Source organism: Anolis sagrei, chromosome 4 (genome assembly GCF_037176765.1).
Source record: "Anolis sagrei isolate rAnoSag1 chromosome 4, rAnoSag1.mat, whole genome shotgun sequence".
In the NCBI taxonomy this organism is placed as follows: domain Eukaryota; kingdom Metazoa; phylum Chordata; class Lepidosauria; order Squamata; family Dactyloidae; genus Anolis; species Anolis sagrei.
The window spans coordinates 5,754,840-5,781,007 of record NC_090024.1 but is presented as its reverse complement, the minus strand read 5'-3'; the positions used below and the strand labels follow the sequence as shown (position 1 = coordinate 5,781,007).

General features: G+C 43.9%; 1 protein-coding gene across 4 annotated transcripts in view; it reads right to left on the bottom strand.

Annotated features, from left to right (window-relative positions):
• The window catches only part of LOC132775158 (1-phosphatidylinositol 4,5-bisphosphate phosphodiesterase gamma-1-like), a 134,978-nt gene that overhangs the window by 47,020 nt on the left and 61,790 nt on the right, over positions 1–26,168 (bottom strand). For all 4 annotated transcript variants that reach the window (XM_060775983.2, XM_067467235.1, XM_067467236.1 and 1 more), the window contains 14 exons: positions 20,379–20,463; positions 18,188–18,268; positions 13,992–14,026; positions 13,216–13,288; positions 12,056–12,157; positions 11,130–11,248; positions 10,833–10,918; positions 8,691–8,811; positions 7,572–7,740; positions 5,720–5,839; positions 5,343–5,450; positions 3,704–3,891; positions 2,363–2,563; positions 149–268 (listed from right to left, as the gene is read on the bottom strand). In XM_060775983.2, coding sequence (XP_060631966.2) covers positions 149–268; positions 2,363–2,563; positions 3,704–3,891; positions 5,343–5,450; positions 5,720–5,839; positions 7,572–7,740; positions 8,691–8,811; positions 10,833–10,918; positions 11,130–11,248; positions 12,056–12,157; positions 13,216–13,288; positions 13,992–14,026; positions 18,188–18,268; positions 20,379–20,463 — 1,608 coding nt within the window. The remainder of the gene's footprint in view (positions 1–148; positions 269–2,362; positions 2,564–3,703; positions 3,892–5,342; positions 5,451–5,719; positions 5,840–7,571; positions 7,741–8,690; positions 8,812–10,832; positions 10,919–11,129; positions 11,249–12,055; positions 12,158–13,215; positions 13,289–13,991; positions 14,027–18,187; positions 18,269–20,378; positions 20,464–26,168) is intronic.

Below are 26,168 nucleotides of genomic sequence, written 5' to 3'. Positions count from 1 at the left end.
CACTTTCTAATTACTTTATTTTCCAGATCACCAGACTGGGCCACAGCAACACCTGGCAGGGGACGGCTAGTATTTTTAATATTTTTAAAGTTTTACACTCTTGGTCTGTGACTGTAACAATAAAATCCATTTATCTGCAGATACTCACCGGAAAGAGATGGCGTAAGAGTTGGGCTCGCTGCGCTTCCGCACCAGGAAGGCTCCATCCCGGGGAACACGCATCAGCATATGTTCGGCCTGCAGGCGGGTCAGGTTAGCATGGTACCACCTGGCAGGGAAAGAAGAGTCCGTTAGCTTGGACCCCTTGCAAATTTGGGTCTGGAAAGGGACTCGGAGAGTCAAGAGAGCCAAGGAAGTCCTGTAGTGGAGTGTTGTGTGGTTTCCAGTTCTCTGGCCAACATGTTCTAGCAGCATTTTCTCCTGACATTTCACCTGCATTTCATAGAATCATAGAATCATAGAATCAAAGAGTTGGAAAAGACCTCATGGGCCATCCAGTCCAACCCCCTGCCAAGAAGCAGGAATATTGCATTCAAATCACCCCTAACAGATGGCCATCCAGCCTCTGCTTCAAAGCTTCCAAAGAAGGAGCCTCCACCACACTCCCTCCGGGGCAGAGAGTTCCACTGCTGAACGGCTCTCACAGTCAGGAAGTTCTTCCTAATGTTCAGGTGGAATCTCCTCTCTTGTAGTTTGAAGCCATTGTTCCGCGTCCTAGTCTCCAGGGAAGCAGAAAACAAGCTTGCTCCCTCCTCCCGGTGGCTTCCTCTCACATATTTATACATGGCTATCATATCTCCTCTCAGCCTTCTCTTCTTCAGGCTAAACATGCCCAGTTCCCTAAGCCGCTCCTCATAGGGCTTGTTCTCCAGACCCTTGATCATTTTAGTCGCCCTCCTCTGGACACATTCCAGCTTGTCAATATCTCTCTTGAACTGTGGTGCCCAGAATTGGACACAATATTCCAGGTGTGGTCTGACCAAAGCAGAATAGAGCATGGGGAGCATGACTTCCTTAGATCTAGACACTTCTTCCTTAGATTTGTGACTGGCATCTTCAGAGGTTCTGATGGTGGCAAAGCAAGTGGAGTATATATACCTGTGGAATGTCCAGGGTGGGAGAAAGAACCAATGTCTATTATCCAAGTTTTGTTTTCTGTGTCAGGAGCGACTTGAGAAACTGCTTCTGGCGTGAGAGAATTGGCCATCTGCAAAAATGTTGCCCCGGGGATGCCCGGATGTTTTGATGTTTTACCATCCTTGTGGGAGGCTTCTCTCATGTCCCCACATGGGGAGATGGAGCTGACAGAGGGAGCTCATCCGCACTCTCCCCGGTTCAAACCTGCGGCCTATCTCCAGGCATACCTGGAGCTAGCTGAGCCTGGGAGTTTTGGCAACAGTTACATTTAACCCATTGTGCCACCGGGGGCTCCAACCAAGCCAACCATGTGTTGAAGATTGACAGGTTGGAGATTCAAACCTGGAGAGAGCATGGATGAGTTGCAGGCTACAGATGCAGGAGAAACATCATGAGAAAATGCTGCTAGAACATGTTGGCCATACAGTCTGGAAACTGCACAACACCCCAGTGGTTCCGGCCGTGGAAGCCTTTATTACGGCATGTAAGAAATGAGTTGATGAGTGTGTTAACTTAAAATGCAAAGCACAAAGCTGACTGGTTGGGGCACGCCTGGAGAGCTAGCTGAGCCTGGGAGTTTTGGCAACAGTTACATTTTTAGGCCTGTGCTGTGCATGAGCTGCTGGAAGGAGATTTTCCACATGGACACCTAAAGACCATTTGAATCTTTCTCAAAAGAACACTGTGTTGAGTCAATACAACTGTTCACATGACTGTATATATGTTGCTCTGCATTACAAAGAGTAAACTCCTTGTTCTTTACTGATATTCTGTGTGGCATATTTTCTTTCTCTGGCAAGACAGTGTGTGGACTCATAAAACGTGATCTATGCGTGATTTTCATTACACCACAGCCTTCAACAGTACAAAATCCTGTAGCTTGCTCAGCCCCTTTCACACACAAAGAACACACACAACACAGGACAAGCTAATTTTGAAAGAGTATCCAATGTGAGAAAAACAGCCTCTTTTGGAATATTATATTTCAGGCATGGGCAAACTTCAGATCTCAGGTGTTTTGGACTTCAACTTCTACAATTCCTAACAGCTGGTAGGCTGTTAGGAATTGTGGAAGTTGAAGTCCAAAACACCTGGAGGGAGGGCCGAAGTTGGTCCATGCCTGCTCTATACAGTCCCCAGCCCATTCACATTCAATGTGCACACCCTCCATGGAAAGAAAAGCAGAAGGGGGGAGAGGAGAGGGAGGACAGATGGGGCTCCTCACTCTTTGCTCTCGTGAGCGTTGGGTTGTGGGACCGGGTCCGTCAGCCGCATCTCGAACTCGTTGCAGCGCAGAGGCACCTCCCGGTAGTGACAGATGAGGCTGTAGAGGCTGTCGAAGACCAGGTTGTCCGTCAGGTAGAATTTCGTGGCTCCGGCTTCCTGCCGGGAATGGATGCGGCAGTGCTGAACGCGGCCAGAGCGCCTGCAAAGGGAAGGCCACCAAGGGAAGCGGAAGAATTACAACAAAAAAATTAACAAGCAAAAACACACGATTCAATCACTAGCTAACATTAGTGCTCCCAATGAAGGGATTCAAACAACATTACAAAGTGGGGAAAAATTAGTGGACAATGTGACCCATGGTTTCTCAATCACTTTCTCTGAAATTTATTTATTTATTTAGGATTTTCGTATCCTGTTCTTCTCACCTCCGTGGAAGGACTTAGAACGGCTAACAGCAAGAATCTAATGCAACAATAAATAACCTTTAAACAACAGCCGTAAAACAATATGTTAAAATGCATATACAATTACAATACATATAAAACCATTCGCCAAGTTACAAACATCGTCCGACTCAGTCCTCCCATTGTGGTCAATAACTAGTCTTTACTGGTCTCCGTCGTCACTCTGCAAATGCCTGATTCCACAGCCAGGATTTCACTTGTTTCCTGAAGGACAGGAGGGAGGGGGCAGACCTGACCTCATTCAGGAGAGAGTTTCATAGCTGGGGGGTCACCATGGAGAAGGCCCTGCCTCTCGTACCCACCAGACGCGACTGTGAAAGTGGAGGGACTGAGAGCAGGTCCTCTCTGGGAAGGCCATGTTGTCTGGATGCCCGACCACCGTCTCCCAAAGCAGTTGCTCTACTCCGAACTCAAGAACGGAAAATTGAATGTTGTTGGGCAGGAAAAGAGATTGAAAGATGGGCTCAAAGCCAACCTTAAAAACTCTGGCATAGACATTGATAACTGCGAAGTCGTGGCCTTTGAGTGCTCTAGCTGGAGGTCAGCTGTGACCAGCAGTGCTGTGGAATTCAAAGAGGCACGAATAGAGGGCGAAAGAGAGAAACGTGCCAAGAGGAAGGCACGTCAAGCCAACCCCGACCGGGACCACCTCCCACCTGCAAACCAATGCCTTCACTGTAGGAGAAGATGCAGATCAAGAATAGGGCTCCACAGTCACCTATGGACCCACCACCAGGAAGACTATCCTACTTGGATAACTAGGGATCGTCTAAGTAAGTAACTGAGCTACGCCTATAAGAGGGTCAAGATCTCTCCGCCTGGGGGTATCTCATCCCTCCCTGTGGTTTGGCCTGCCCTCCTCACCCGCAGCCTACCAGAAGGAGAGGGTGTAGTCGCCCACAAAGGTCTCACTCTCCCGCACCAGGAAGGTGCCGTCCTTGCCCCCGGTCTCCGTGCAATACTCGTGCAGCAGCTTCTCCGCAATCTGCCGCCCGTCGCGGCCCCCGCCCAGCTTGCCGTGGAACCATTTCTCGCTGAAGTGCAGCTCGTTGTTGTTAAATTCCTAAGAACACCAAGAGAGTTGCAAAGAAAGACAAAGAAAGGAGGAGAAAGAACAAGTGGTGCATTAAGTGGAAAAGAGAGGAAAGCACAATTGTAGTGTTCATATCCACATGTGGACCTAGGCTGTGCAGATACAAATATGTTTCCCTGACTTAGTGAAAAGCCCCTAAAGCTGCCCTGTAAAATAGTAGTAGTAGTAGTAGTAGTAGTAGTAATAATAATAATAATACAATGTTTCCTCACTACTTCGCGGTTCGCTTTTTGCAGACTCGCTGTTCTGCAGTTTTCTTTCCTTGCTACTTAACACAAATTAAAGTCACAAATTAAAGTCTCTTACAAAGTCACAAAAGAAACACTCGTCTTCCATCAGACAACGGACGGACGATGAACTAAGCAGACACCAAGCAGATTCCATAGTAATTAAAACATCAGTGTCAGGTTTGTTACCAGCGAAAGCTGACTCCTCCTGCTACTGATTTATAGCCCTGAATTCCCCATGCAGGAGGTGCTAAGGGCATCTCCCAATTAGCTCAGCGTTTTTAGCAGCTATTCTCTGTTTTGTCTCTTTTGGTCTCTTCTCTAGAAATGTGGGCACTTCCAAACCCTCAATGCAAACACAATGCAAATCCATAACTCAGGCTGTATGGCCATGTTGCAAGTGAAACGTAAGGAGAATAATCTGATTCTTCTTCTCCCTCCAATTCCTGAGCACTTCCCTGCTCTCCGTCCTCTTCCGAAGATGAGGAATCCCCAACACTGGCTGTCTCTTCCAGGCTCCTTCTGCCACTGATTCTGCCTTTGCGGCCCTCCCTCGCCCACCTGTCCTCCCTTGGTCGCTACTGACCAGGCCGAGTCCTGGTTCTGCCACCAGGACCCGGCCTGGTGAGTAGCAAGCAAGTGAGGGAGGATGGACGGGTAGGAGAGCAAGCGAGGGAGGGAGGGCCACAAAAGCAAAAGCAGTGGCAGAAGCAGGGGCCTGGAAGGGAAACTCAACCTATGCCAACTTTACAGATTTCCAGGCTAATATCTATCTGTTTACAAGAGAGGAGATTCCATTTGAACATAAGGAAGAACTTCCTGACTGTGAGAGCCGTTCAGCAGTGGAACTCTCTGCCCTGGAGTGTGGTGGAGGCTCCTTCTTTGGAAGCTTTTAAACAGAGGCTGGATGGCCATCTGTTGGGGGTGATTTGAATGCAATATTCCTGCTTCTTGGCAGAATGGGGTTGGACTGGATGGCCCAGGAGGTCTCTTCCAACTCTTTGATTCTATGATTCTATGTTTGTCTATTCCTCCATCATACCACAGAGCCTTCTTCTCAAAGCAAAACTTTGCCCCTCTGTGCAGGACTTCCACCCCGCAACAGCAGCAGCAGCAACAACAACAAAAGCACACCACTTTGCACATGACTTCCACCTTGCAGCCACAACAACAACAACAACAACAAAAGCACACCTCTTTCTGTTCTGTCTCTTCCTCATCCTCATTGGATTGGTAGCGGGAGGTCTCCTCGGAGTAATAGATCTTGTTGCTGGTCAGGACAAAATAGTGTGGGCTCCACGTCTGTCAAGGAGAAACAAGAAGATTGCTAAAAGGCATACAGAGCGCAGAATCCCATCACATAACCATTTCTCATGATTCTAGTCCAGGCATGGGCCAACTTGGGCCCTCCCTCCAGGTGTTTTGGACTTCAACTCCCACAATTCCTAACAGCCTACCGGCTGTTAGGAATTGTGGGAGTTGAAGTCCAAAACACCTGGAGGGAGGGCCCAAGTTGGCCCATGCCTGGATAACTATAGGGAGACTTGACAAAAACAGAACAAGAGCCTCACGTGGTCGATGGGGTCCTCCAGGTAGAGGATGCCGTTCTTGATGGAGTTGCTGATGTCGTTCTCCGAGTACGTGGCTGTAGTGACTTCCTCGTACAGGTTCCCTTCGACTAGCTTCTTGTGCTGGAAAAAAAGGGTGGTCTTTTGAGCTTCCAGTCCCACCTTAAGGTGCATCTACACAGTGAAATTAACGCAGTCTTATCTCACTTTAAGTGCCATTGCTTAGTGCTACGGAATCATGGGATGTCACTACTAGTATTTGGCAAAATAATAATAATAATAATAATAATAATAATAATAATAATAACGCTAGACGCTTGGGAAGTGTTCGACTTGTGATTTTGTGATACAAAATCCAGCATATGGATCTCGTTTGCTGTGACATACTGTGCTTTTGTGTCAGTAAAATAATAATAATAATAATAATAATAATAATAACAACAACAAACATCACAGAGTCCTAGACGCTTGGGAAGTGTTCGACTTGTGAGTTTGTGATACGAAATCCAGCATATAGATCTCGTTTGCTGTGACATACTGTGCTTTTGTGTCAGTAAAATAATAATAATAATAATAATAATAATAATAATAACAACAACAACAACAAACATCACACAGTCCTAGATGCTTGGGAAGTGTTCGACTTGTGATTTTGTGATATGAAATCCAGCATATGGAACTCGTTTTGCTGTGACATACTGTGCTTTTGTGTCAATAATAATAATAATAATAATAATAACAACAACAACAACAACAATCATCACACAGTCCTAGATGCTTGGGAAGTGTTCGACTTGTGATTTTGTGATACAAAATCCAGCATATTGATCTCGTTTGCTGTGACATTCTGTGCTTTTGTGTCAATAAAATAATAATAATAACAACAACAAAAACAAACATCACACAGTCCTAGATGCTTGGGAAGTGTTCGACTTGTGATTTTGTGATACAAAATCCAGCATATTGATCTCGTTTGCTGTGACATTCTGTGCTTTTGTGTCAATAAAATAATAATAATAACAACAACAAAAACAAACATCACACAGTCCTAGATGCTTGGGAAGTGTTCGACTTGTGATTTTGTGATACGAAATCCAGCATATAGATCTCGTTTGCTGTGAGATACTGTGCTTTTGTGTCAGTAAAATAATAATAATAATAATAATAATAATAACAACAACAAACATCACACAGTCCTAGATGCTTGGGAAGTGTCCGACTTGTGATTTTGTGATACGAAATCCAGCATATGGATCTTGTTTGCTGTGACATACTGTGCTTTTGTGTCAATAAAATAATAATAATAACAATAACAACAAAAACAAACATCACACAGCCTAGACGCTTGGGAAGTGTCCGACTTGTGATTTTGTGATACGAAATCCAGCATATGGATCTCGTTTGCTGTGACATACTGTGCTTTTGTGTCAGTAAAATAATAATAATAATAATAATAATAATAATAATAATAACAAACATCACACAGTCCTAGACGCTTGGGAAGTGTTCGACTTGTGATTTTGTGATACGAAATCCAGCATATAGATCTCGTTTGCTGTGACATACTGTGCTTTTGTGTCAGTAAAATAATAATAATAATAATAATAATAACAACAACAACAACAAACATCACACAGTCTTAGACGCTTGGGAAGTGTTCAACTTGTGATTTTGTGGTACGAAATCCAGCATATAGGTCTTGTTTGCTGTGACATATTGTGCTTTTGTATAATATGTATAATAATAATAATAATAATAATAATAATAATAATAATAGCAATAATAATAATAATAGACAAAGTATGAATCATGGATGTTGCAATCCCAGGTGACAGCACACAGGAGGACTTCCTACCTTAATGAGGATCTTCTTCCTGAGCTGGGCAGGGGAGGGCAGCTGGTCAGCGTTGATGTCCACTGGCTTGGTCAGTAGCATATCCCCAAAGACTTTCTTGAAGTGCGAGGCCATGTTCCTCTGCTGGACGATGCTGCAGTGGTCCTCGATGGAGAGGATGATGGGGAACCTAGAATCATAGAATAATAGAATTGGAAGAGACCACATGGGACATCTAGTCCAACGCCCTGCCGTGCAGGAAAGGCACAATCAAAGCACCCTTGACAGATGGCCATCCAGCCTCTGTTTAAAAGCAGGATTGAAGAGAAACAACTGGTAAAGCGGACACGATACGAGGATTTGAAGATCAGACTGCAAAGACTCTGGCACAAGCCAGTCAAGGTGGTCCCAGTGGTGATCGGCACACTGGGTGCAGTGCCTAAAGAACTTGGCCTGCACTTAAAAACATCTAGTCCAATGCCCTGCCATGCAGGAAAGGCACAATCAAAATACCCCTGACAGATGGCCATCCAGCCTCTGTTTAAAAGCCTCCAAGGAAGGAGCTTTGGTCACACTCCAAGGCAGAGAGTTCCACTGTTGAACAGCTCATATGGTCAGAAAGTTTTTTCTCATATTCAGGTGAAATCTGCTTTTCTATCATTTGAACCCATGACTCCATTGAGTCCCTGTCTCCAGATCCTACTCCCTCTTCCTTATAACACCCTTCACATATACGTACATGGCTGTCCTGTCTCTTCTCAACCTTCTCTTCTGCAGGCTAAGTATACCTAGTTCTTTAAGTTGGTTTGAACTTTGCCAATAAGATTGTATCTCCTGCTTTTACCTGAAGATCTTTGGAACTATATTCTGCATTTAATCTTTGGAACTTTGCAATGCTTATTCTTTATTTTGACTTGGATTTCCAAACAATGCCTGATCTAACAGGTTTTTCCTTGAAGCAAAACTTACATCCCAAAACCCAGAAACTGGTTTCAAACTATAAAACTACAGCTCTTGTGTGGTGGTGTTTGGAAACAAGGTGAAGCTTACTCTGCGTTGCAACAAAGGGCGTCGGACCACAATCTCCCCAAAAGGAAGGAGGTTGGCATGAATTGCAAAAAGGGGGGGGGGAACACTCACTCGGATGTGGTGAAGGCGTGCTCCTTGATGGTGTGCAGCACGTCCAAGAACTTGATCTTGGAGGTGAGCGTGTGGCCGTGGTAGATGATGGGCAGGTCGTCGGGTCCATCCCAGCAATCCACTGCAAGGAGAGAAGGTTGAAGGACACCATTTGTTTACAACAGGCATGAGCCAACTTCAGCCCTCCCTCCAGGTGATTTGGACTCCAAATCACCTGGAATTGTGGCAGTTGAAATCCAAAACATCTGGAGGGCCAGAGTTTGCCCATATCTGGTTTACAATGATTGTGAAAAGGGAATCACTAATTCCAAAACATCTGAATGACTGATATGATCAGGGAGAAGGTTTGGATCAGATTCCATGTAAACATTACATGTCCTAAAAAGCATCCCCTTCTCATTAAGCAAAAGGGAATGCCTCTTCTGAAATGATACTTCAACATCTGGTTCTTGATGTTGTTATGTTATTGGAACCCTATACACAAACACACACATATAGCCTTGTACATTCATGGATATTAATATCCATAAGGGACTTTTGAAACAAACCACAGCAGAAAACAAGAATCTATCACCAACAATATAGTTCAAAAAATAGAAGGTAGAGGTGGAAATAAAGAACGGGGCGAAAACAGTAAAATACATGAAAGCAGCAACCCAAGCAACAGTAGGCTTCGAATGGAAAGAGCAAAGGAAACGGGAACTTTTAAAAATGGTATGAATATTTATGAGATTATATTCTTTAAGATGACATCACTTGAAAGGAGAATTAAATACAAGGACATCCTAAGGAGATCTGGGAGTCAAAATGGAAAGAGTAAACAGGAAAGGAAAACATATGGAACTGTATCAGGCAATCGTCTTTGAGCTTGAATTTATTTATTTATTTACTTTATTTATTTAAAAGTTTTGTATACCGGCCTTCTCACCTCTCTTGAGGGACTCAGGCTGGTTTCCAACCATAATATCACAGACAATCAATACATAATTCATATTACAGTAAAACATTAAAACAGCAATTACATTCAATAACTATAATGGTCAGTCGTCACACTAAAATCGTTGTTCATCATCCTTCATCCATATCTCAGGGTGTTGGCTCACTCGTCGAATGCCTGTCTCCATAGCCAGGTCTTCACCTGTTTCCTAAATGTCAGGATAGAAGGGGCGGTTCTGATCTCCAGTGGGAGAGAGTTCCAGAGCCGAGGGGCCACCACCGAGAAGGCCCTGTCCCTCGTCCCCACCAGACGCGCTTGTGAGGCCGGTGGGACCGAGAGCAGGGCCTCTCCAGGCGATCTTAATAATCTTGATGGTTCATAGGGGAGAATACATTTGGAGAGGTAAACTGGGCTGGAGTCGTTTAGGGCTTTAAAGGTTAACACCAGCACTTTGAATTGTGCTCGGAAGCTAACTGGCAGCTAGTGGAGCTGGTGTAACAGCGGAGTGGTGTGCTCCATGTACCCAGCACCCGTTAGTAGTCTGGCTGCCGAGCGTTGGACTAGCTGCAGCTTCCAGGCAGTCTTCAGAGGCAACCCCACGTAGAGAGCGTTGCAGCAGTCTATACGTGATGTAACCAGAGCGTGGACTACCATGGCCAAGTCAGGTTTCCCAAGGTACGGGCGCAGCTGGCGCACAAGCTTTAACTATGCAAATGCTCCCCTGGTCACCGCTGAAACCTGGGGTTCCAGGCTCAGCAATGAGTCCAGGATCACACCCAAGCTGCGAACCTGCGTCTTCAGGGGGAGTGTAACCCCATCCAACACAGGCTGTAACCCTATGCCCAGTTTGGCCTTACAACTGACCAGGAGTACCTCTGTCTTGTCTGGATTCAATTTCAATTAGTTTGCCCTCATCCAGACCGTTACAGCGGCCAAGCACCGGTTCAGGACCTGAACAGCCTTCTTAGTAGCAGGTGGAAAGGAGTGACAGAGTTGGACATCATCCGCGTACAGATGACATCCGGATGATCTCTCCCAAACAAATAAAATAATACAAATACAGGAATCACCAGAATGTTATGGGAATATATAGATTTTTTTTTGTACCAGTGACTCTGACAATGTTATAATTTATTTATATAACCTGTATAAAGATAGGTAGATACACAGAAAATGGGACTTGGAATGCCCAAAGTCAGGCTCACACTCAATGCAGCGGCATCCCATCCGGAGGCAGCGAGCGTAGGCTTCCAGGGAGGATTCGCTGGAGAACTGGTCCCCGGTGAGGTACCTGCACATGAAAGACAGGGAAAGACAGGGGTGAAACTCGGGTTAGTTTTATTTGCTTTTGGTGCAAGGTTCGTTACAAAACACTACATCTAGTACCAGGTATGGACCAACTTTGGTCCTCCTTCCAGGTGTTTTGGACTTCAGCTCCCACAATTCCCAAAACTCCAGCTGCTTCACTTGCCACGATCCACAGGTCCGGGGGAAACTCTTACGTGTTATGAGAAGAGGAGATCCAGTAGTAAGACAAGGGGTAATTCATTTCCTCGGGCGCCACTTGCTCGTACTTGGAGTCCATGACCATGTTTTCTCTGGAGAACAGGAATGTCAGGAACTGTGGTGGAGAGAGGGAAAGCCCATTTAGAAAACTGGGGGAGGCTATGGTAATGGGGGAGGTTCTAGATCATGGATGACCCAGTTCTAGATCAGGTGTTGGCTGGTTCTAGATCAAAGATTGCTGGGTTCTATGTTGGATTGGGTGCTCTAGCCGGATTACATGTGGTCATACACAACCAGGCTACGGTAATGGGGAGGTTCTAGATTGTGCACAGCCAGGTTCTAGATCAAGTATTTATTTATTTATTTACAGTATTTATATACTGCTTTTCCCACCCCTAGGGGGACTCAAAGCGGTATTGACATGTTCTAGATCAGGTATTGCTGGGTTCTAGATTGGATTGGGTGTTCTAGCCAGATTACAGGTGGCTTCTGGGTTGAACCTTGTGTAGCTGTACATCGTACACATGGGTAGGTTCTAGATTATATGGTGCTTATTCCTAGATTTGTCCTCTTGTGGGTTCCAGATCTGATATGGTCATGTTCTAGATCAAGTGTGGGCAAAAACTTCTGCCCTCCAGGTGTTTTGGACTTCAACTCCCACAATTCCTAACAGCCTACCAGCTGTTAGGAATTGTGGGAGTTGAAGTCCAAAACACCTGGAGGGCCCAAGTTGGCCCATTCTTGATCTAGAACATGGGAGGCATATGTTCATATAACTTCTGATGCAAGTTCATTGGAAGTCCTTTCCTCTATTTGCACTAACAACTGCAAAAAAACGTCAGGAGAGAATGCTTCTAGAATATGGCCATATAGCCCAAAAAACCTACAACAACCCAATATTGCAAAAGTTTTGATCACCCACCTCATCCAACTGGAACACAGGCTCTGCCATGTCGCTGAAAGGATCCCGCAGGTAGTTGCACATCTGCTCCCGGACTTTAGCAATGTCACTTGCCCATGGCTCCTAAAGGAGGGAAACAATAAGTGTTACAGGAAGATCTAGGTTAGGGCTTGGGAAAGGCTGGGCTGAATTGCTCCTGATTTGGAAGTATTGTAGAGATTTTTAATACTGGTAGCCAGATTTGGTGCATTTTCATGGTTTCCTCCTTTCTGTTGAAATTGTCCACATGCTTCTTGTGGATTTCAATGGCTTCCCTGTGTAGTCCAACACAGTGGTTGTGAGAGTGGTCCAGCACTTCTGTGTTCTCAAATCATATGTTGTGTCCAAGTTGGTTCATCAGGTGCTCTGCTATGGCTGACTTTTCAGGTTGAGTTAGTCTGCAGAGCTTTTCATGTTCCTTGATTTGTGTTTGGGTGCGAATCAATTTCAATTGTGGGAGTTGAAGTCCAAAACACCTGGAGGGCCCAAGTTGGCCCATTCTTGATCTAGAACATTGGAGGCATGTGTTCATATAACTTGTGATTTGTAGGAATCATGAACAAAAGTAGGAAATCATGAACAAAATCTGGTTACCAGTACTAAAAAACTCTAAAATTACAACAGCAAAACCACAGAGAGGAAACAAACAAGGACATTGAATCACCTCTCAACAAAAGATTGCCCCAGGCACTGCCAGGCCATCAAATGCTAATTTATTTGTCGTGTCAGGACAGCCAGTCAATTATATTACATTTCTAAAAGAACAAAGCAAACAAACAGACAAAATACAAAATTTGTGAGTTTGGTAGTTGATGAAATGTCCTTTGACCACTATCTGGCCCCTTGGAGTGCCTCTGGTGTTGCTGCAAGAAGGTCCTCCATTGTGCATGTGGCAGGGCTCAGGTTGCATTGCAGCAGGTGGTCAGTGCTTTGCTCTTCTCCACACTAATGCTAATCAAGGTGATCCGTTGAAACATTCACACCTAGCTCCAGCAGACAAGAGTTCTTTGTCCCACCCTGGTCATTCCACAAATATATAAACCCTTTTTCCTAGTTCCAACAGACCTCACTACCTCTGAGGATGCTTGCCATAGATGATAACATAGATGATAACATAGAGCATGTTCTCATATTATTATTACCTTCTGATCATGTTGCAGGAACTTCTGGAAGTCATACAATGTGATCTGGCAGAGTTCTGGCCGGTCCACATTTCTGAGAAGACAGTTCAAGAGAGATGCAATTGTCACTAAAAATTGTATAAGTATGAACAAAGCAGGTATGGGCCAACTTGGGCCCTCCCTCCAGGTGTTTTGGACTTCAACTCCCACAATTCCTAACCGCCTACCGGCTGTTGAAGTCGAAAACACCTGGAGGGAGGGCCCAAGTTGGCCCATACCTGCTTTGTTCATACTGTTGAAGTCCAAAACACCTGGAGAGCAGAAGTTTTTGCCCACACTTGATCTAGAACGCAACTATATCAGATCTGGAACCCACAAGAGAACAAATCTAGGAATAAACACAATACAATCTAGAACCTACCCATTTGTCCAATATAGAACCTACCCATTTGTCACTTGGAGAGCCCAAGTGTGCCCACCCTTGACCTAGAACACACAATCTAGAACACATGCATGACTGACCAAGAACCCATCAGTGCCTGCTCTAGAACCCACCCATGTCTCCAAATGGATACTGAACCAAGACGTCCAATCTCTAGAACTCTGTTGTTTTGCGGCCTGTTGTCACCTTTTGTTTTGCTCCTGTGAATCTACTCACTTGCCAACACCCTTCCTGTTCCGCGCCGCCTTTCCCATGTAAACGTGGACACAAAAGAGGCAGGAAATGGTCTACTTCTTTCGCTCAACAAAAGGAAAGGTCTGAACGGGAAGACATCCGTCTCGTCAGACTTACTTACCGTAAAGGGAACGACAATTCCAGCTGCTCAGTGATCTGCAAAAGCAAAGGAGCAACACAAGAAGTTTAGTCAAAGCAGCTGGAAGCGGATGGGTAAAACCAAGCTGGAAGTGTCTATCGATTCACGCTTTTAAGAGCTCAATGGGAAGATAAGCTTAAAATTGAGAGGATGAGCTCTTTGTACAAACTGAGGATGCTTTATCATCAAATCCAAAATCCAGACGGCTCAACGTACATGACACAATTTTTCTTTTCTGCACCAAATTATTAAAAACATTGCATATAAAAATACCCTCGTGATATGTGTATAATAAGGTATGAATGAAGCATACATGAGTTTGTGTGCAGATTTTAACCAACTCTTTCAACATTGACACAAATGACCAGCCACTGCCAGAAGGGACAGAGAGTTTCATCTATGCTGATGATCGTGCCATCACCGCTCAAGCAGAGAGCTTTGAGATGGTTGAACAGAAGCTCTCCGAAGATCTAGGTGCTCTTACTGCCTATTACAGGGAAAACCAGCTGATCCCCAACCCATCTAAAACACAGACATGTGCTTTTCATCTCAAGAACAGAGAAGCATCCCGAGCTCTGAGGATTATTACTTGGGAAGGAATCCCACTGGAGCATTGCAGCGCACCCAAATACCTGGGAGTCACTCTGGACCGTGCTCTTACCTACAAGAAGCACTGCCTAATATCAAGCAAAAAGTGGGCGCTAGAAACAATATTATACAAAAGCTGACTGGCACAACCTGGGGATCACAACCAGACACAGTGAAGACATTTGCCCTTGTGCTATGCTACTCTGATGCTGAGTACGCATACCCAGTGTGGAACACATCTCACCACACTAAAACAGTGGATGTGGCTCTGAATGAGACATGTTGCATTATCACGGGGTGTCTGGAGAAACTACACTGTTTAGCCGGTATTGCACCACCTGATATCTGTCGGGAAGAAGCAACCAATAGTGAAAGGACCAAGGCAGTGGCATCTCCGGCTCATCCCCTCTCCAATGCCAGAAATACAGCTTAATGGTGGAACATTAGAAAATGTCGACCACTTCCACTCCCTTGGCAGCCACCTCTCCACCAAACTCAACATCGACACTGAAATACAACACCGCCTGAGCTCTGCGAGTGCAGCATTTTTCCGAATGAAGCAGAGAGTGTTTGAGGACTGGGACATCTGTAGGGATACCAAGGTGCTTGTTTATAAAGCTATTGTCCTCCCAACCCTGCTATACGCCTGCAAAACGTAGACTGTCTACAGAGATTACATACAACTCCCAGAACGATTCCATCAGCGTTGCCTCCAAAAAGTCCTGCAAATTTCTTAGGAATACAAGCGGACAAATGTCAGCGTGCTGGAAGAAGCAAAGACCACCAGCATTGAAGCTAACTTTGAGACTTATCTTTGGGAGAAAAGCATCTGTTGCATTTTGGTGGTGGTTGCTGCTGGTTTTCCCCCCAGGTTTGTTGGATTTTTGGTGTCTCCTGTAATCTTGGAACCCTGAAACCTTTGGACTCTCAGCATTTTGACTATGGTATAGACTCTTGATCCCTGGACTTTGTTTATTGAACTCTCAGCATTTGACCATTGGACTGGATCCTTTTGACTTCAAAGTTATTTTTGCTATCAGTTTTTGTTCATTCTGTGGTTGAGTGCTATCTTTATGTTTTATGTTTTGGTCTATTAAAACAGCCAGCAAGTAAGTGCTGTTTTAATTAAACTGTTTGATAAAACTGGGAGTTTGATTCATCTCTACCTAAATAAGGCAGAGCCCTGGCAATGTGAGAAAATGTCAGTGTGCTGGAAGGAGCAAAGACCACCATCATTGAAGAGATGGTCCTCCACCATCAACTCCGCTGTACCAGCCATGTTGTCCAGATGCCCGACCACCGTCTCCGAAAGCAGTTGCTCTACTCCGAACTCAAGAACGGAAAACAGAATGTTGGAGGGCAGGAAAAGAAATTGAAAGATGGGCTCAAAGCCAACCTTAAAACCTGTGGAATAGACACCAAGAGAGAACTGGGAAGCTCTGGCCCTTGAGCACTCTAGTTGGAGGTCAGCTGTGACCAGCAGTGCTGCAGAATTTGAAGAGGCACAAATGGAAGGTGAAAGAGAGCAACATGCCAAGAGGAAGGCACGTCAAGCCAACCCCAACCAGGACCGCCTTCCACCTGGAAACCGATGCCCTCACTGTAGGAGAAGATGCAGGTTAAGAATATGTACAAGATTAGGATTTGCAGAACAAAAGACTTTTGGGGATTCGGTAATACAAACGGAAAAAAAGATAATAACAAAGATATTTTTTAAAGCTACAAGAATGGAATAGAGAAAGAAAAGAAGAAAAAGACTATATGAAGAGATGGAACGAAAATATAGGAAGGAAAGTAAAGAAAGAGGAGTGGGAAGAAATATGGACTAAAAAACTGAAGTATTTATATGCAACCAATCTAAAGGAAAATTGGATTAAAATTTCTTACAGATGGTACATAACACCATATAAACTAGGAAAATGTTATAAAAATGTAAATACAGAATGTTGGAAGTGCAGGAAAAAAGAGGGAACTTTCTACCATATGTGGTGGACCTGCAATAGGGCAAGAGCTTACTGGAAGAAGATAAAAGAGACAATAGAGGAAATGCGAGGCATGAAAATATCTCAAAAACCGGAATGGTTTTTACTGAGCATGACGAAAAATAAAATGGATAAAAATACAGATAAATTATTAGCAACTGCGGGTAGAATATGCTATGCCAAATTATGGAAATTAGAGAAAATACCGGATGTAGAAGAATGGATACAAAAAATACTCGATATAAGAAACATGGACAGACTCACATTTTTATTTATCTAGACATAAAGAAACACTGATAAAAGAAACAAATTGGGGAAAAAATAACAGAATACTTAAAGAAGAAGAACTGTAAGACAATAATTAAAAAAAAAACGGACTGGACCTCAAATGAAAGGAGAGAAAAAGTATAAACAAAAAAGAAGAAAGGAAAAAGAAAAGGTAGACACCCCATACGACGATACCCAGGAAGTCATAAAGAACTCAATTTATATATATATATTCTCTTTTTTTTCCTATTTTTTCCCCTTTTTTAATATATGTTTTATGTTTTTTTCCATATATATATATATATATAGTTACTATCTTTTCCTACTCTCCTGTCTTCTTGCAATTATTCCCCCACTTTCCCTGTAACTTTTGAAAACACCAAATAAAAATATTATATATATATATATATATATATATATATATATTAGGGCTGGGCAATTTGTTTCTAAACTCGATTCGTTTTTTGGGGTTTTTTGCGTTTCGATATTTAAAAGAATTCTGAAATTTTTCTTTTAAAAAGTTCGATATTTACGAAATTTCGTAAATTACGAAACAATTATGAAACGATTTCGAAACGAATACGAATTGATTCGTTAATGGCGGACGCGACCGCGCAATACGCTAAAAAACCTCCATATGGGACAGGGGGAACTTTTGAAGCTTCCCTCTCCCTCTGTTGTTGACTGTTGGTGTGATATTTATAATTTTTTTTCACTGATTAAACAAACAACAGCTATAAAACTTGCCCCAGACATGCGGAAATAATAACGAAACGATTTCGAAATGATTTCGAAACGAATACGAAACGAATACGAAGCAATTACGAAACGAATTGAAAAATTCGTTTCGTTTTTTAGATGCTCCTGAATGGTTCAAAATCGCTTCGTTATTAAAAAAAAACGAATTTTTAACGAATTACGAAATTACGAAACGAAACCGCCCAGCCATACACACACACACACACACACACACACACACACACACATATAGAATATAGAATATGTACCCACCACCAGGACACTAAATTTGGAGGACAATCTTACTCGGACAATGAGGGATCGCCTAAGTAAGTAAGTAAGCTCTTTTGTATTCCCTATTCTGCTGATTCCTTTGTGGAAATGCCTCCCTTTTGCCCCTTTTTACTTGCTTTCTTCAATAAACATTTTTAGATGGAACTACTGCACTCTGGTGCTGGGGGAAATTCAGGGCGTCGCCATAAATGTGAAAGCACACAGACATACAAAGAGGAGAGAATCTTCTATTGATAGAAAACTGAAAGAAGCTGTTTAAAAAGGTGGATATTTTCCACAAGGTTCTCAATCCATTACAGGAATTCTTACCGATTTCTGGGCATCAAACATCAGGTTCTTATAGAAGTGTGCAAAGTGGCTGAAGGTGATTTCATTTCGGACTTCCACTTCCTGTTCCGGGAAAGTAAACAAGGGTCAACAAGGCTTGTCTCAACACCGGACCAGGTTATCTGCAGTTACACATTTCCGCTGTTTTTCTGTGCAAGATATTGTTGTTGTTTTTGCACAATAAGTCCCTCACGACAGGATTTTTTTTTTGTACAGGAAACAGTTTATGTTGCACCTACATAGTATTTTCTAAGTTTTAAGCATGCATTCGTGTCCTTTGCTTCATCTCTGTTTTGTGCATTTTAATATGTATTTTATAGAAATACATTTTAGAATCTTTTATAGAAATATATTTTAATATGTGTATTTGTGGTATTGAGGTCGAAGCCAGTCCGGGTTGGAGTGGGTTTCCAACCAATTGTGTGTAGCCTGTTGTCGACCTTTGCAACCCGAAAGACAGTTGCATCTGTCAAGTAGGAAAATAAGGTACCACCTTAAAGTGTGGGGAGGCTAAATTAACTGATTTATGAGGCCATAAAGAAGACTCCAGCAAAGCATTCCAGCGGGGAAGCATGCGGGGAATGTGGAAGTGCTTCATCAGCGTCGCAGATGGACGATGAATGAGGGGATAAAAGTCTCAAGTACAGGAAACGTAGCCAGATGAAGCATCGTTTGGAATCAAGTTAAGTTCTCGTCCTTGTTTCATGGAAGCCTAGCTTGGAAGATTCATGCTAAAGTATTTCTTGTTTCATGATTTTGATTCTTGGATTTTATGGATGCATACTCATGCCTTGGATTAATGTTTCCTGGTTTTCTGGGTTATTGTCAGGGGGTTGGACTGGATGGCCCATGAGGTCTCTTCCAACTCTATGATTCTATATTAGAGAAGTGTAGACTTTGCTGAACTTTAACCTGGACTATTTTCCTGCTTATCTTCTTACCTAATTGGATTTACCTATTCCTTTAAAGTGCTTTTTTACTTTGCTGATATTTAATTATTTCTAATAAAGGGATTGTTTTGCTATTCAACGTGTGGTGTTTAAAGTCAGGGGGCTTTTCCTGTCCTGGAGTGCAACATCTTGTTATTTGAACGCTGGCTTTTATGGTGCCATAATATACCTCCCTGCTTAAACAATGTGCAATTTCTCACAACTGTTTTCAAACAGCTTAGGTGGACAGTAAGCTAGGCTGAAGGTTGGGTGCTCACCCTGACCCGGTCTCGAAATGCCAAACTTTCAGCTGGGAAAGATCTATTGCAGCTGGTGATCTATTGCTCAGCTGTGCTAAGGCCTGGCCCTTTCTTCTTGCAGAACAGACTATATATACTGGAGGAGAATGAAGAGAAGGTGTAGTGAAATTACTACTCTATGTTCAGTTTTTGGTGTATAGCTCTATGTTTACATATGGCAGATACGGAAGAATAGGCACAGACAGAGTAGCAACAGCAGAGATAGGATTCATTTGGATTCATTTGCATATGGAATCCGATTGGTCATATGCAGATTAGCGTAGGCCCAGGATTTGAAAAGGTTGCTAGGCCAAAATGACAGTTGGGAAGAGCAGAGCTAAACATTCCAAAGGGGCGGAGCCAAAGTTTAAAAATAGGCAGTTAGAGAGTCAAAGGAGTGAGTTAGGAATTGCTGTTTGTGAGGAGTTAGGGATTCCTGTTTGTGAGAGACAGTTAGGAACTTCTGTGAGAGAAAAGAGTTAGGAACTCCTGTTAGAAATAAGCAGTTATGAAGATGTGTTAAAGACTACTGAAACAGAGAAACAGTTAGTTAAATAGAGATCAAGTTTTAGGAACATAAAGAAAGCCAGTGGTGCTTTAGTCAGAATATAATTTCAGTCAAGAGTGTGTAAAGCAAGTAACATGTTTGTGAATGTGAAACATTGAAAATCTATTTCAGAAAAGTAAACCAAGTATATTATACTGACTGTAAGCCTCAAGACTGCAACAAAACTCAAATGTAACTACAAGCATTGGAGCCAGAAGTTATAAATAAATGGTGTTACTTTGTTATACAGAAGTGTGTCTCATTGTCTGTACAAAGGTTAAACAGCACACAGAAAGTCCCAGCCAAGATAAAAGAAGAAACTGAATCAGTATAAGAGCAAAGAGGTTTTTCTTAAATAAAGAGTCTCCCTCCCTCGCTACGGAGGGAGGTTTTCTTACCGTAAGTTTGTCTCTCAGGGATCTCATATTAGGGACTCGATAGTTGGCTTGGGGCAACATTGCCTTCAAATCCTTGGGGGTGATGCTACAAAACAGCAACAGAGAGAAAGATGAATATGGAACAAAGTGCCTGGCCAATACGTTCTGGCAGCATTTTCTCCTGACGTTCCGCCTGCATCTGTGACTGGCTTCTTCAGAAGATCTGATGGTGGTAAAACAAGTGGAGTGTATACACCTGTGGAAAGTCCTCAGTGGGAGGAAAGAACCATTGTCTATTAACCAATGCAAAGAGTGCAATAAGCAAGCCTAATTTGCAAATTCATCCATTAGATGTGAGTAACCAAGCTGAATAAGTGACATAAAGGCCCCACTTGCAATTCCATACTTGAGGCAGCAGGTGGCGGCAGAGTGTAGTCTTCCAATGGAAATACTGTAAGTAACTCCCTCATTGCAACTCCACCCTCCTTGTTTTGGCTAATTTAAAGCAGCTGCTATAAGGGTTGCAAGCCTAAAATTGTTAGGAAGTGGGCTTTTAATTACCCCCTGGATGAATCCCTTTCTTTTATGTCATTCTTCTCTTCCTTCCTTCGGCTCCCTCCTTGGCTACAACTTGCACAACCTGTTCTTGAAGCCAGGAATAAACAGACTTTCCAGCACTGCTTCTGCCATTTGTACAAGTAGATGTGAACCCTTTACACCTACTGAATTGGACATGGCTCTCAATAAATGTAAGAATGGCAAAGCAGCTGGCCTGGATGATCTACGGATGGAACAAATCAAGAACTTTGGTCCCAAAGCAAGGCGCTGGCTGCTGGAGCTGATGAACAACTGCACTGCATCCTGTCGGATCCCCAAAATCTGGAGGAAAGCAAGAGTCATTGCCATCTTGAAGCCAGGCAAAGATCGTAATGATCCAAAAAGCTACAGACCAATCTCCCTGTTGTGCCACCTCTACAAAGTTCTGGAGAGACTTATTTTGCATAGAATTGTGGAAAATATAGACCCATGTCTGATTCCACAACAAGCTGGCTTCAGGAAAGGCAAAAGCTGCACATCGCAAGTGCTGAACCTGACTCAGCACATAGAAGATGGCTTTGAAAGGCAGCAGATCACAGGAGCTGTCTTCATAGACCTGTCAGCAGCCTATGATACTGTGATCCACCGCCTCCTCCTGAGAAAAATGTATAGTATCACAAAGGACGACCACCTCACCCGCCTCATAAGAAACCTGCTACAAAACAGGAGCTTTTTTGTTGAGTTCCAGGGCCAGAGAAGCAGATGGCGGAAACAGAAGAACGACCTGCCTCAGGGGAGCGTGCTTGCTCCATCCATGTTCAACATTTACACAAATGACCAGCCAGAAGGGACAGAGTGCTTCATCAATGCTGATGATCGTGTCATCACCGCTCAAGCAGAGAGCTTTGAGATGGTAGAACAGAAGCTCTCCGAAGCTCTAGGTGCTCTTACTGCCTATTACAGGGAAAACCAGCTGATCCCTAATCCATCTAAAACACAGACGTGTGCTTTTCACCTCAAGAACAGACAAGCATCCCGAGCTCTGAGGATTATTACTTGGGAAGGAATCCCACTGGAGCATTGCAGCGCACCCAAATACCTGGGGAGTCACTCTGGGCCGTGCTCCTACCTACAAGAAGCACTGCCTGAACATCAAGCAAAAAGTGAGCGCTAGAAACAATATCATACGAAACCTGACTGGCACAACCTGGGGATCACAACCAGATACAGTGAAGACATCTGCTCTTGCGCTGCTGCTGAGTACGCATGCCCAGTGTGGAACACATCTCACCACGCTAAAACAGTGGATGTGGCTCTTATTGAGACATGCCGCATCATCATGGGGTGTCTGCGCCCTACACCAAAAACAGTATTCAAAAATTATTAAAACACATTCAAAGTTAAAAACCACAGCATCCCCTGAATTGATATTACATATTATTATTCATCAACTCGTCGTCCCCTGCCACGAATTGCTGTGGCCCACATGGGGGTTCTGTGTGGGAGGTTTGGACCAATTCTATCGTTGGTGGGGTTCAGAATGCTCTGTGATTGTAGGTGAACTATAAATCCCAGCAAGTACAACTCCCAAATGTCAAGATTCTATTTTCCCCGAACTCCACCAGTGTCCACATCTGGGCATATTGAGTATTCGTGTAGAGTTTGGTCCAGATCTATCATTGTTTGAGTCTACAGTGATCTCTGGATGTAGGTGAACTACAACTCCAAAACTAAAGGACACTGCCCACCAAACCCTTCCAGTATTTTCTTTTGGTCATGGGAGAACTGTGTGCCAAGTTTGGTTCAATTCCATCGTTGGTGGGATTCAGAATGCTCTTTGATTGTAGGTGAACTATAAATCCCAGCAAGTACAACTCCCAAATGTCAAGATTCTATTTTCCCCAAACTCCACCAGTGTCCACATCTGGGCATATTGAGTATTTGTGTAGAGTTTGGTCCAGATGCATCATTGTTTGAGTCCACAGTGATCTCTGGATGTAGGTGAACTACAACTCCAAAACCAAAGGACACTGCTCATCAAACCCTTCCAGTATTTTCTGTTTGTCATGGGAGAACTGTGTGCCAAGTTTGGTTCAATTCCATCATTGGTGGAGTTCAGAATGCTCTTTGATTGTAGGTGAACTATAAATCCCAGCAACTACAACTCCCAAATGACAATTGTTTTGACTGAAGGACATACATTGGGTTGTTAGGTGTCTTGTGTCCAAATTTGGTGCCAATTCGCCCAGTGGTTTTTGAGTTCTGTTAATCCCACAAACTAACATTACATAACAAAAAGAAGGAAGCAAAGAGAAAAAGAGCTGGGCATGTTTAGCCTGAAGAAGAGAAGGCTGAGAAGGGACATGATAGCCATGTATAAATATGTGCCGGGAAGTCCTAGGGAGGAGGGAGCAAGCTTGTTTTCTGCTGCCCTGGAGACTAGGATGCAATGGAGCAATGGCTTCAAACTACAAGAAAGGAGATTCCATCTGAACATGAGGAAGAACTTCCTGACTGTGAGAGCCGTTCAGCAGTGGAACTCTCTGCCCCGGAGTGTGGTGGAGGCTCCTTCTTTGGAGGCTTTGAAACAGAGGCTGGATGGCCATCTGTTGGGGGTTCTTTGAATGGATTTTCCTGCTTCTTGGCAGAATGGGGTTGGACTGGATGGCCCACGAGGTCTCTTCCAAGTCTATGATTCTATGAGTTGGTACTCATTTTGAACTTGCTGGTTTTGCAAACAATGTTCACATTGGAAAGTATCCAGAGGACCTATGCCGAAGAACAGGAAACAAACACCTAAAGCAGCTCCTCAAGAGATAAGATAAGTCTTCGTTGAGCAATTCTGAGAATGCGCTTTGGCACAAAAACGGAGCCGCCTCGAAAACCCAAAAGCAGGCAACACCCACATTTCCTAACATCCTTTGCAAGGATCCCAGTTACACAGGGATTGGCCTGTCCTTGAGGACTGAACTTTAGATAACTTGGATTGTTGAGAAAATGTCATTAAGGAAACAAACAAAAGGGATTACTAATAAGGTTAAGAAGAACCCAGAAATGTGTCTTTTAGGATGATTCAGAGATAATTGTTAAGTAGATTGAAATGCATTGTCTGTGACTCCGTTGTGCATTGGGAAAATACAGTTCTAATAGACATGTGGTCACACACACATCCACTGAAGGGTTAAGCAAGTGGTGGCACCGGGATTGTGGCGCAGCTGGCTGAGTGTCAGCTGCATTAAGATCACTCTGACCAAAAGGAGCCTCCACCACACTCCGGGGCAGAGAGTTCCACTGGTGAACAGTTCTCACAGTCAGGAAGTTCTTCCTCATGTTCAGATGGAATCTCCTTTCTTGTAGTTTGAAGCCATTGTTCTGCGTCCTAGTTTCCAGGGAAGCAGAAAACAAGCTTGCTCCCTCCTCCCTATGACTTCCTCTCACATATTTATACATGGCTATCATATCTCGTCTCAGCTTTCTCTTCTTCAGGCTAAATATGCCCAGCTCCTTAAGCTGCTCCTCATAGGGCTTGTTCTCCAGACCCTTGATCATTTTAGTTGCCCTCCTCTGGACACATTCCAGTTTGTCAATAACAAACAGACAAAACTCAAAATTTGCAAGTTTGGTAGTTGATTAAATGTCCTTTGACCAGTATCTGGCCACTTGGAGTGCTTCTGGTATTACTGCAAGAAGGTCCTCCATTGTGCATGTGGCAGGGCTCAGGGTGCCCAGAATTGTGGTGCCCAGAATTGGACACAATATTCCAGGTCTAACCTGAGTAGCTTGTAGGTTTTCTTCTGAGTGTGCACATATGACATTGTCATCGGCATATTGGATATTCTATAACAAATGTTGTTGTAGCCTTGGTTTTGGCTTTCAGTCTGCTGAGGTTAAATAGCTTGCCATCTGTCCGATAGATGATTTCCACTCCGGTGGGAAGCTTGCCATCAACAAGATGAAGTCTCATAGCAATGATAACAATTCCAGGTGTTCTTGGAAGACACGGATTATCTAGATCCGGCACAGTTTGACTTTAGGTTGGGACATGGAACTGTAACAGCGTTGGTCGCCTTAGGACAGTGGTTCTCAACCTGGGGGTCGCGACCCCCATGGGGGCCACTTGGCCATTTTGGAGGGGTCACAAGACCACCTCCTTTGGCCCTGCCCCCTCCTCAAAATTGCTCCTCACAGGGCCCATGCCCTGCCTCAGAGCCTGGGAAACCCGGCTCTCGCCTCCCAAGCCGGGCGACCCAGGTCTGTGGAAGTCAGAGCTGAATCGTTTGAAATTACTGCAGATCCCATCATCCATTGTCCAACCTCCCCAAATATTGCTTTTGTGAATAATCAATATGCTTTAATTATGTTCAATTTGTAACAATGAAAATATATTTACATTATGAATCATAACAGTATCTCTTTTTTCGATAGAGTTACAAGCTGGGTAGATGCGGGGAATGCCGTGGATGTAGCGTACCTGGATTTCAGGAAGGCCTTCTTTGACAAGGTCCCCCATGACCTTCTGGCAAGGAAAATAGTCCAATGTGGGCTAAGCAAAACTACGGTGAGGTGGATCTGGAATTGGTTAAATGGACGAACCCAGAGGGTGATTCTCCCCAAGGCTTCCTCTTCATCCTGGAAGGAAGTGACGAGTGGAGTGCCACCAGCAGGGTTCTGTCCTGGGCCCGGTCCTGATCAGGATCTTCATTCATGACTGAGATGAAGGGCTAGAAGGCATGATCATCAAGTTTGCAGACGACACCAAATTGGGAGGGATAGCCAATAGTCCAGAGGACAGGAGCAGGATTCAAAACAATCTTGACAGATTAGAGAGATGAAGGGCCAAAACTAACAAAATGAAGTTCAACAGTGACAAATGCAAAATACTCCACTTTGGCAGAAAAAACAAAATGCAAAGAGACAGAATGGGGGACAATGTCTGGCTTGAGAGCAGCACGTGTGAAAAAGATCTTGGAGTCCTCGTGGACAACAAGTTAAACATGAGCCAGGAATGTGATGTGGCAGCAAAAAAAGCCAGTGGGATTTTGGCCTGCATCAATAGGAGCCTAGTGTCTAGATCTAGGGAAGTCATGCTCCCCATGCTCTATTCTGCTTTGGTTAGACCACATCTGGAATATTGTGTCCAATTCTGGGCACCACAATTCAAGAGAGATATTGACAAGCTGGAATGTGTCCAGAGGAGGGCGACTAAAATGATCAGGGATCTGGAGAACAAGCCTTATGAGGAGCGGCTTGAGGAGCTGGGCATGTTTAGCCTGA